Here is a 12,742-nt window from a genome sequence, read left to right on the forward strand (position 1 = left end):
CATTGGCTTCTTGCTAAAATAATACAGTAATATTCTCATTATTTTCAAATTAAAACCAAAAAGGAACTAAAGTAAGTAAAAAACAAAGACCAAAAAAACAGGCAAGACAAAAATCCTAGTAACTTTCCATTTTGGGGAAGTAAATTTTATATCTAGACTTAAAATTGAGAATGCAGATTATACTCAAAGAAAAGACGAAGAAGAAAATAAAATACTTCATACTTAGTTGAACTGAGGCCCTCAATGGTTGACATCATTTCATCATAAATATCTTCCTCTATCCTTCCCTTCTGAGATGAATTTCTGAGAACGAAATGAAGTCCATGTCACAAATGCTATTGAGAAGCAATTAATGGCTACAGAGGACCATAATTTCTCAGTACACAAGTGGGGTAAGCTACCAGGGAAAAGGTAAACAAGAACGCTCCAAACTGATAAACACAAATATCCATAAGCTCTTTACTAAGCATTTCTCTAGTTACTCAAATCATGCATTTTTCAAGACAATATTTGGATAAACTAACAGAATGTTTCACAAGTGAAAATCATCTACTTAGTTAACTCGGTGGTACAAGTACCATATTGTAAGCATTTCTACATGTAGTGCCAATTTTTTATTACACTTCAATGGCATACATTAATACTACTAACCAAAGACATATCTTGTAAAATATAATATATATTTACTTATAATATTATGTTAAACTGTATTTATTTTGTACTATAATATTTACAAATAAATCTAGCATCTATGAGTAAGAAAACTAAAAGCTGAGGTAGCACAAGCAGTTACAATATATATTGTATACAATATATGAGGTGTTTTGATTTGTTTTCCACTGCTCTTTAGGTCTCTTACTTCCCTACTCCCTTCCATCCTGCTACAGCCCATAAAACAATATGCAACCTGAATGACTGAGAGCACTGGGGGGCAAGCTCCTTTTAGAATCTGCTAACAATAACAAAACGTGAATTGAGAAGTCTTTTAAAGGCCAAAGATTTAGCTTAACCTTTCAAATGTAGGAATACCATACATACAGTGATTAATCAACCAAAAGATCACATGCTTACAGTACACTGAACTGCAAGAAGAGCACAGGATCACGTATTTTAAAAAAAGAAAGTACTTGACAAACCTATCAGAAGTTCTCTGGTGCCCAGTGGAACACAAAGGTATTTCCTAAATCATAGAAGGAATTAAGAAGTTACACAATCAATAAATGGCAAACAACTATTGAAAATAAACTTCAGGAAGCTGCCAAAAACATTTTTATTCACAAATAACAATCAAGAACCATTCTTAAATAGAAAAGCTTATCAAAATTAACCCTTTCCTGCAAAGTTTCCTGCTTTAACAAGTGTTTTCTGAACAAAAAAAATTGTTAGAAAATAATCCAACAGATCTTCCCTCTTAGTTTTCTCCACACACTGAAATAACTAACATCAGCAGAGGCAAGTAGACTGGAAACTGCTTCCACAAGCCTGAATTTAAAATTTACTACAGCTATCTGTCCACAGAGAGTAATACAGCCTTGCTGTGTCTCCTGGAGCACAGCTAAAAGCATGCACATCTCCTCCTTTCAGTTTTCAGGAAGAGCAGAGGGAAGGAAAAAAGAGGTTTCTTTAATTTTAAAATCTTAAAAATCTTAAGAATTCTTATCGTTAAAAATTCTTTACTGATAAAATCCTGTTGCAGGCAGAGCATGTGGAGGGACTGTTTATTTTCCATACATTTTAAGTAAATGTTGAGTGCAACTGGAGTCTGCAATAAATTATCTTTTTTCCAAAGCCACATGTAGTGAGCAGGACCCCAAGATGGAATAATGTCAGGAAAAAAAAGATAGTTTCAAAGTTTTACTTTGAAGGTTTACTATGAGTATAGCATGCTAGAGATTGGCAGAATTTAAATACTGTTAAGTTCTGACAGAAATAATTGTTGACGGATACCTTCTTAGTTCTGTGTACACATTTAACACCAAGAGTAACAGCAGAAATTCAGCCACAAAAACCATGTCAGATTTTGAGTTTCACACCATAGACATGAGGAGCAGTTTGCAATTGTAGGATGACAATCACTACTTCAAACCTCACCTTTCTTCGCCTTCCTTGTGAACTTGAAGAGTCACTGCTCACACTTTCCCTGTGGTTCAGGTGGGCAAAGGGCCTGGCTGCTCCCCAGGACTCTAAATAACGTGTCATCCGAACAGATGCTCGCATCTTCAGCCCATCATTAACTCTTGTTTTAGGGAGATGATTATTTGATATGCATTGTTTGGACTAACAGAAAAATACACTCATTTAGAAAACAGAAAATTATACAAATTACAAATACATGAAGCTCTGTGTATTTGAGTAGTTTAGGACCATACAATCGAGCTATTTAGTAGGACTCTAAACACATATCAGCAATGTGTCAGCCAACCTCGATTCCTTTATTTAATTAATGTGATGTAAAGCAAATCATGACATAATGAATTTGCTTCAGCTCCCTTTACAAGCCTTCACTTGTAACATTGCAACATTCAAACTTCCTGGTTTATTTACAGTGATGCGAGAGATCGCAGAATCTTATGAATAGACACAATTTCGTTACAGTCAGCACAACAGCAGGGGAAAAAAGATTCCCAATTCCTGAGCTAGGGTGTATCAAAACAGTGGTTCGGAGAAGATCCCACAAATTACAGACTCGACATTAGATTATATCCCTACATCACAGGTGAAGAGTCAGGCAGTATATACAGGGTATACAGCAATACCCTTGTGGGTCTACAAGGAAGCTAAAACTACAGAATAAACCAATACATCAATGACTGGTTATTCTCTAACATTTCACAGCTATCTTCAAGTGAGCAGGGACCACTTTAATAGACTTAGATCCTCATTCTGAGAATAAGTGCTGTGTACATGTAGGGGGGATTATGTATTTATGAATACATAAAACATGCAACAAAGATAAGATTGACTTCTTGCTAATTAAAAGTGGCTCTATACTGTTTCTTCCTGTAAAGATGCTGAAGGAAGAAGTTTGTCATTTTCATTCTTTTTTCTCTTGCAATATTTCACTCATCAACCACAAGCTGATTCAAAATAGCAATATTCCAGGTGTTTGCAGTTACCAGGCTCTAAAGGGGCAATCAACAGTTGCTAACATTACACCTTGAAAAGAAGGTGAATCTCACATTTAAGATAGTGAGGAAGAAGATGTCAGAAACTATTTTACAGGGAATATTTTATCTGAAAGCGGCCACAGAGTACAGGTATTCTTTTATTACTTCATCCCACCTTTTGACCCGGATTTGAGAGAGACACACTTCATGCAAATACATAGTCAAATATGTATTTTTTTTAGTCTAAGTGGACCACATATGAGGTTTCAGCATATCACTTATTACCTTCAAGCTAACAGACATGTCATAAAACAGTAGGACATGCTTTCAGATCTGAGGTCCCAAATCAAAGCTACTCAGATGACTCACACCATGCTTTAATTCTGTTACTGAATTAAAAAGGTGTATGCACCACAAGCACCTATGTACTCAAAATGTATGTCTATATTTGAATAAATACACATGTTTAAAAACATAGACATACCCTTGGATCAACCACTAAGTAGGTTTTGATATTCATGGATTCGAGGTAAGGATCCCTCAGGTGTCCATTCCCTTCTTCTACTTCATAAGCTTTGCCTAGGTGATTTAATGTTGCTTCAGTGATGTGTACACGGCTGAGAAGGGGAGAAAGAACAAGAGACCCAAACACTTACAGAAAGGTCACATTAAGCATTTCATTTACATTTCAATGGCCACAGCTGACTTTTCTGCTTTTCAGCCATCTTGTGCTTTGGCAGCCAAATGCAGAATCCTGCCAGTACTTAAAACCATATTTGCAATCCTTTACTGCAGTTCTTCATCGCACATCTTTCATAGCAAGTATGCTAAAAAACACTTCCCAGAATGAGATAGTATCAATATAAAATTAAATTGACATAAGCAGAGACATATAAGAAACAAGAAGAAATGTGATCAAAGGAGGTCTGATGACAGACAAGACAGACAGACTCAGAGGCAGGTTGTTTCAGATGGCAAGAGCTGCAGGGAAAGCTCAGAAACGTAACACAAGTGAGGATTTTCTTATGCTAGAAATGCATAAGGAGGGGAAGAGATGGTTACAAAGTCTGGAAAAAAAGCTGGAAAAGTTTTTTTTTGTCAGCTAGGAGGGTAATTCTGAAAATTGTCTTTTCTGATTGAAACAATCAGAAGAGAGCATAACACAGCAAACACTTCTAAGGGGAGCAGCTAGTATTTTTCTGTACCCGTTCACAGTTTCCCTTAAATTTTATTTAGTTCAGTATCCCAAATCAAGTATTTCTATATAAATTATGAGTAATATCTCTGCATAGAATTTCTCAACAGGAGACTTGAGTGTGTTCATAAAATACCATTTCTTTTCTTATATTCTACTTTATCATTGTTCATCTTCCCACAGCTTTTCTCACTTTTCTTTGGCATGGAGGGGTTAAACACTGTGCTGTCGGTCCTACAACCCATCAGCACAGAGCTGGTAATAGAACATTTCCAGAATGGAAGCTGACAGTGTGCAGACTCTCTGTCTACAGAGAGCAAGGGGATCAATATCCCATCCTCCTCTACTTTGTTGTGCTGCACGTAGGTTTGCCTGAAGATAATTTAGCCAAGACCTGGAGACCACTGCCTGTGGCTTCCCACAAGGAAATATAAAAAATTCCTCAATAATTTTGGAGCCAAAAGGTAAGAGTTTTGGAATATAGAGGATGCATGTTTTTAATTGTTTATTGGTAATTTTCTCAAAAAAATTTTTTTTAATTGTTACCTTGATTATGCTGTTTTGCAATCGAGGCGAACCTTCAAATCTGAAATTTTAAAGCTTGCTCTAAAGCATCGTTTTCTCCCATAGGGACTGAGGCATACTGGGTGATGTCTGTATTAACTCAGCCTTAAAACACAGTTATATACTGCAGCAAGTTTTCTGTGTTTTTCCATTTATCTCAAAAGACAGTATATTTGTTCATCATCCACTACTTTCCATTTTACCAAGCTTCCTCTCTCTTCTTCCCCAAATCAAACACTGCGGTAGTATATTTCAGATCTTACTGCAAACTTCTTTCTATTTAAATTACTGTGCTGATGATTTCTCAGCAGTTACTAATGCTTACTGGATTCCAGGATCAGCACATAACCAAAAGCTGCTACCGCTAAAGTGGCCTCTCAAAGGCAAGCTGTAACATGCATTATTGCACTTACCATGCTAGTACAGAATACCTAACATACTGCACTCAATTTCCTATGCTAACAGGCCTGAGAATAACATATTCTGATCTTTCAGGCATACACATATTACAGACAATTGGTCATAAATGCATTTTTAATTTTGGTTTTATGCTAGTCCTTTCTTCTTTACTAGTGTATTACATTGTTATGAATGCAAATAATTTTTAAATTCAGAAAGAAGATGAACAAGGATACTCTGTCAATGGAAATAAAATATTTATAAAGCTAGAAGTTTTCCTGCATCCTTTCAAAAGTCTTTAGAATTCCTTCATTTACAGAAACCCAAAATATATATACTTCCTATTTTAAATGAAAACCTCAAACTGCTCCTAACGACAAAACTTCTGCTTCCAAAGGAGCAGGACTAGCTCACATTGGAATGGGGAATCCCAGACACATTATTTTTCTGCAGAGCAGGAAACAAATACAACATCTGCATAACGAATAGAAACCCTTCCTCCCTGTAAGGCTCAGTCTTCCACAAGTGGAAGGTTTCCTCTGGCTAGTTTTGAAACACATGATTAAGTGAGTGCTAGACATGTATAGATAGGAAGTATTAAGTGTAATGTTTCTGAATCAGCATGCCAATGTAAACCACCTTTATTCTTTAACAGATTATCACACTTAAGCATGAAGAACATAATGGAATAATCAAAATTTTCAAGATTAGGCAATGGTCCTAAACGTGACTAAGAAAAGTACGTTTTCATGCCATATTCAGAGCCATGTTGCTTGCTTTAGCAACAAAAGAAACTTTACAACTCTGTATTCTTGTTTAATCACACTGAGTCAACACACTAAAACACTCAACCTGGATGGTATTGCAACTGTTAACCAAGGTCCAATTAGTTTTCTTTCTGTTTCGGTCACCAATGCAAGAAAATAACTTGATATTCATATCTCCTTATCACTTTGCAGATATTAATTTTTTAAGTTACAAGCATATACTTAAAAGCTGTCTGAGGCACAGAAATAATAAGAAACCCTATAATGTCACCGGTTAGAATCACTTTCCAAAAGAAACCAATACTTGAATGCTTAAACATATCCCACATGAATGCCATTCAATTAATAAGTACTAATTTGCACAGACTACCAAGAACCTGCAAAATCATGGTCTCATTTGGGAATGGAAAAAGGGAAAATCTTAATATGGTCTTTTTTGGTGCAGACTACAAAAAAAGTTTCTTAGATGAATTCTTATCCCCAGGTTCAACTTAGGAAAAAAAGAGTATACTTTCCCAAATGAGGAAAATATAAAATGCCAGTGTTTTTAAAAAACATTTATATTTGTCCTTTTCAATGACCATCTTAAAAAAGGCAGCATGAATATCAACCTCAGACACAATCCTCTGCATGCTGAGCAACATATGGCAAGTTACATTACTGTTGATGCCTCAGCTCTTCCACTCAGGACCACTCACTTTCCTTCCTGTTCTGCCCATGACAAATGCTACACAGAGACAATATGCAATAACCAACAGCTCCAAACTCTCCTTGCTTGGGTGCTCCTCATCAGGCTGCATTTTAATTTCTGAGTTATTTGTGGGTTGGGCGGGGGGTGTAAATATAGAGCTAATATAAATCAAGTGGGACTGACCAATATATTAACAGAAACCCTAGGTAAATATGCAGCTTTCCCTTGTTGACATAAGTAGCATATCTATTCTTTAGCTAAACTTAAAAATACAGTATCATCCCTGTGTGCAACATGAATTAACTAAGTCAACATAATGCATTGCTCAAGACGCACAAGTTTCTCCAATGAAGGGAAGGTCAAGAAGCAGTCACTTGCCTAAGAATAGAATTTTATAGTTCATTGAAAACAGAATCAGAAAATATTAACATTTTACACCTCTGGTAAGTACACATTTGTCCTATTGTCATCATCCCATTACGAGGATTTGTGTCATGGCACAGTTACAAATTCCAGAGTCATAAACCAGGGTTATGAAAACCATGATGACAGAATGAATCAGCACCAACAGGGAAGATCCTCACCCAGGTACACCCGCGGACTCCATGCGGTTCGCTAAGGACACATCATGTGACCAGACGTCATACTGCCACTTCCGGAGGCCGATGACACCGCACAGCACATTCCCAGAATGAATACCAACCCTCATGTTGATATCCACTCCTGTGGCTTCTCTCACCTGCCTATAGAGGGAGGAAGGTATTAGAGCATAAGTTACACTTTTGATTTTCTCTCGTCCTCCTGGAGATCTGTTAAGGCTTAGCCTCATTATACAGTTAGTGCAAAGACAAGAGACAAACTTAGGACATAATGCTTAACTACCCAACTACAGCTAATAAATACACTTTGAATGTTGACAAGAAAACCAAGAATGACTTTCAATATCTTCATAGCTTCAATACATTAGAAAGTCTTCTGTGCTATACTTACTTTATTGCTTCACACATGTCGAGTCCCATTTTAACACAGTTCCTGGCATGAACCGGTAAGGACACAGGTAATCCTGAGACACAGTAGTAACAGTCTCCCAGGATTTTTATTCTCATGCATTCATTCTCCTGTGAAATTATGGTAAACATATTTAACAGGAAAAAATGAACGGCAAGTAGGCTAATGACACCAAAACTAGGACTTGTCTATATCGTTTTGAGAAAGTCAGGCTTCATTAAATCAAGCAGAGCTTACTTCTCTTTTCCCTCATCCAAATGCTTGGACATTGCTCACTGGAGGGTAACAGAAATGACCACTTCAAGCATTTCTGAAATAAAATCATCTTACTAGTTTCTGACTTTATTCTTGGAGCTGTGTGCAATTGAGAAACTAAATAAAAAAAAAACTGTCACGGAGTTTACCATCTAAAGGATGAAATCTACTTATCTATCATTTAATCTTCATCTTTATTAACACCTGAATTTTAGGCACTTTGTTCACCTTTTCCTCAATTTTTGCATGGCAGCCTCAGAAGGAACATTGTGCAGGGTCATAAGACCTGCACAGAATTTAGGGAGAAGTTAGGAATCAAGATGCCCAACCTAGTAGCTTTGCAGAAACAAAATGGGGATTTTTTTTTTTTTTAAAGATCACTAAAGAGGAAGCTGGCACACACTACAGTTTGCTATCACTAATAAAAAAACCCGCAGTGCTATCTGGCAGCAGAAAACTTTTTCCTAACTGTGCAACAGAGGATACTGCTGCCCATGACTGGCTGGAGAAAAGAAAGGGGAAGAGCAAAGAGCTCCTCATACAGTCTTTTGTTAAAACATTACTGAAGAATTTTAACTACAAAGGTTGCATGCAAACCAGGGCTAATTCTGAAAGGCTGTATAGAGTTTGACTGATGAGTAGAGATGGCTTAATTTGGGCCAGCTGACACCTTCAGCTGCCCAACCCTTCCTGCTGTGGGAACAGCCCAGCAATTCTTCAATCAACTCCAAAATCAGCCCAAATCAGTGGCAGTTTACCAAACTAAGCTGTTTTCCCTCATCGGTCAAAGCCTTAAGAGATAATCCATCATCCTCCACCATCTTAAGCCATCCAGTAGGTTCTGAGCATTGCAGTGAGTGACAAGCTTAGATAGCCCTGCACTTCAGTTTCAGAGATCAGCAGGGGAAACTAGCCCGAGATTAGAGCTGTTAGACTTCAGTATCCAGCTCAGTGTCCAGGTTAGCCATTGACTTTTATTAGGTAAATTGGAGCCTACAACATTTGACATTATGGAAAAGATGACTGAGAATACTCCCTGGCAGAAAAAAATAGCACAAAAAGCAGGAATCTTTTCTTATGGCTCAACCACAGAGTTGCAAAAGACCTTGATTCATTAAATCCAGACATTTTTTAAACGCTGCAAGTTGCAAACAGGAGTGAGAAATTAAAACATATCCCTCAGAATCTGGAATCTTTTCTATTTTTCTATCTGAGGAACAGTTGCAAAAGACCTCAGCTTCTACTTTGGCATAAAAAGCTCGTGGCAACTAAGCTCACATGACTTATTCTCTGTGTTCTCAATAGCTGCTTCGCAACAATACAATTACAATACAGTTAGTATGACTCTCTTATTTGCCAGTACTTAAAAGTTTTAACAGCAACTGAATTCATATAAATACAAAGATTAGCAATGTCATTTAGTCAAAAAGGTTAACTAGGATTTTAGCCAGGTTTTAATCAGTGATATATTTAAGAATTTGTTCAATGACATCCACAAAGGTTTAATTAAAGCAATTTCACTCCTCTGCTATATTAATAATTTTAGAGTTTTCCTAGTTTTTCTGAAGAATTTTTAGAATTTCACAAAATCAAGGTTTTCCAAGTCCATTAATGTTATAATCTGCATTCAGTACATCCAAGTATAGTCAACTACGAAATCAAACCAACATCTTTAAACCATGGGAAGTTTTGATAGGTAGTCACTAGTCTTGACTCATGCTTCACCAATGCTAGATTTCTAGAACCAGAATTTGGGTTGGTATTTGGTTTTTTGATGTCACATAGGATGCAACAAAATGCAGCATTTATTTTCCTAAAGCCACATTTGCCTCATAATACTAACAGAAAAAAATCAATGGAACATATATACAAGATTAGAGTCAGTGTCAGAGGGTAACAGAAATCACCACAGACACACAGAGTCACTCATGCAAACATGTATATGATACAGTCCCTGTGATTGGAGAACTCAAAAACTGAGTTTGTGATTACAGTTAGAAAGAAATTAACACCTCAAGCAGCACTTGGAAGTGGTAAGAACTAGTGCCAGCCTGAAGAGTCAGTTGTGAGGGTATGTCTTAATAGGGACCATTTTAATTTGCTTCCCATTCTTCTACTTTTCTGTAAGTATCCATTACTAATTATTACTCCTGAGCTAAAGAACTGCTTGGTCTGATGCAATATGACTGCATTTATGAATTTAAATATGTGCCTGAGAGTTCTCCATTTGTAGATCCAACAAACAATCCTAACTGAACACAGCAAAGCTCCTCAATAGAGCTTGTACACAGTACCTCTTACAGCCCTGTTACAATCATTTATTGCCATCAGACAATTCCCTGAATGATACAGATAAACTTCCAGACTCAAGAATTGGAATTACAGTAACAACTTGCTACATTTTGCATTTTTGTTTTAAATTTTGTTTTAATGTGATTTTGCTAGTTAGCTTTAAAGCCAAAGCAGTCTTCCCTTTCTGACTTCACAAGAACTAACACCAACTGCCTTCTGTCTTGCGGAAAAGGCAACTTCTTTTTTCCAACGGTGGCCTTTATCCCTACTGCACAACAAAGTACAACACCTACCTTTGCAATCTGATCAAACTTTCCAAAAAGTTCATTCAGCATCACTACTAGTTCCTTAGGAGAGCAGTCACTGGCAAGGCGAGTAAATCCTACAATGTCTGCATAAAGAATGCTAGACAAGAACAAAAGGAAAAAACAACATAATTGAAATATGAAGGTATGTCTATTCCACAGTCAGCTTGCATATTAAAATACATTCAATAGAAAGCATCTCTCTCTTTGGAAAACAACTCCAGAAAAAAGGATTCAAGTATCTCAACTGATTTAGAAGACAGCACATCTGTTCAAGACACATTTTCTTCCCACAACAGCAAAGCAGCTCACTTCAGCCTGAAAGTCTACCTCCAAATTTTAATTTCACTGAACCATGTACACTCTTAAGAATCAGCAGCTCATATTAATACAATTACTTCTAGAATTCCCACTTACCTAACATTTTGGTGTCTTTTTACATATAGACTGTGGAAGTTGTTGTCGTGCATTTGCCTATTATCATTAGTTTCCTTTAGTCGCTCTATGATTGCTAGCTTCATTTCCATAGAGATATGAGCTGGCAGTATCGATAAAAGCAAATTTTCCTAAAAGGAGAGGGGAAAAAATTAATGATGCAAAATTCTTAACACAGTAAATTTGAAACTGCAGGATTTTAGTGACTGCAAGAAGGACTTAAAAAAATAAAATGCCTTAATTCAAACAGCTTTTGAGTAATGCACGTCAGGTTTTCCAGAAAAGACTTTTACATTTCTGTTCTCAAAATCACCAATTTTATAGTTAAGTAAGTGTGTTGCATGTTTTTTTCTTTTGTTCCTTGTGCCTAGATGTGACATCTTTCTGTAACCATAAAACACACAAAAACTCAGTATTCAGTCCTACAGTTTCTGTATAAGTGAAATCTTATTTTGTTGACCAATCTCAGTGTTATGTTAGCACCATCTGATAAAGCTTCTGGTAAAAGCTTATATTCTATAATGAACAATCTATCCAGTATTAAAAACCCTTGTGAATTCTCAAATGCTGGAAAAGCCACAACAGGTACAAAAATGTCAATGACACGCTGCTATAGCTTAAGTGAACCAGGAACTGATGCCACTGAAGTAAAGTCTTTTGAACTGAGTGAGAATACAGACTCTTCAAAAACTAGTCACATTGTTTGACTATTCAGTGCACTGGTTTACACTGCCTTTGACTTAAAAGCCTGTTCTTCAGAGAAGACCCTGCTAAGTTGCTGGGCAGAAGAGGAAGACAAAAAGGGAGTACTTTTAACCCAGGAAGGGCTCTCATGCCCCAGAGACAGAGTCACCACAGAAGAGGAAATGTTGCATGGAGCAGCTACAAGCAGGAACTTTTTCAGATGACATAGCCAGCAAGGTCGACACATTGTGTAACTGAGTGAAATGCTGTCCTTTTGGACCAGATCTTTGTCCCCTTTTCCTGAGCACCCGATGCAGCAGTATACTGATGGCAGTAAGCTTGCCAGGGTTACTTAACCAGTGCCTGCCACCAAAAAGAAATGCCCTGAGATCACAGTGGGAAGAGGGAGTCCTTGAACATCAAGTACTGGCCTACACTAGGTATAGACAGCAGTTTAGTTTGAGACAGCCCCCAGAAATAGAAACACCTCCTTCCCCTCCTCTAGCATTCTAATGCTAAGAGAGTCAACCTTGGGGAACAATTTAAACTGACAGCAGCAGAGCCCCAGTGAATATAACAGGGCCATTTGAAGCTGACGCATTACACAGTTTTCAAGGAAGTGATGATGAACCCTAAACTGCATTTCTCACATTGTTTTCACAGAGAAAAAGTGGGTGGCAAAAAGGAGACTCAAAATTGTGTGACAAATTACAACACGGATGGAAAGAAAGCTATCCACAGACTTAAGCACATCTACACTTCAAACAAGCAACCATAAAAAAAACCAAACAAACATGCAAGTTACCACATTGCCCAAAGAATGAGAGCACACTGCCTGTGCAAGCTGATCAGATGCTTCCCTGGCTGCTGTGTGGGGAAATTCTGCCAAGACTTTCATGCAGTTTTGTCACCTCATCTCACAAGATTACCATCAGAGGATGGATAGCACTAGCAGTGTGGAATTTTCTTCTTTTCAATTTGATCAAGTCAGTCACTTTTCAGCCCCTTTTATCTAATAACTGGTGGCCAGGAAACTTGGT

General features: G+C 37.2%; 1 protein-coding gene across 2 annotated transcripts in view; it reads right to left on the bottom strand.

Moving 5' to 3' along the window:
- ADCY7 (adenylate cyclase 7) overlaps nt 1-12,742 on the bottom strand; it is a 62,593-nt gene that overhangs the window by 17,378 nt on the left and 32,473 nt on the right. For both annotated transcript variants that reach the window (XM_010585017.1, XM_010585016.1), the window contains exons 6-13: nt 11,001-11,149; nt 10,572-10,683; nt 7,714-7,841; nt 7,308-7,466; nt 3,592-3,724; nt 2,092-2,277; nt 1,137-1,180; nt 223-303 (exon numbers count right to left, since the gene is read on the bottom strand). In XM_010585017.1, the coding sequence (XP_010583319.1) occupies nt 223-303; nt 1,137-1,180; nt 2,092-2,277; nt 3,592-3,724; nt 7,308-7,466; nt 7,714-7,841; nt 10,572-10,683; nt 11,001-11,149 (992 nt within the window). The remainder of the gene's footprint in view (nt 1-222; nt 304-1,136; nt 1,181-2,091; nt 2,278-3,591; nt 3,725-7,307; nt 7,467-7,713; nt 7,842-10,571; nt 10,684-11,000; nt 11,150-12,742) is intronic.

This window comes from Haliaeetus leucocephalus, unplaced genomic scaffold, assembly GCF_000737465.1.
Source record: "Haliaeetus leucocephalus isolate CR32 unplaced genomic scaffold, Haliaeetus_leucocephalus-4.0 Scaffold92, whole genome shotgun sequence".
NCBI classification, from domain to species: Eukaryota; Metazoa; Chordata; class Aves; order Accipitriformes; family Accipitridae; genus Haliaeetus; species Haliaeetus leucocephalus.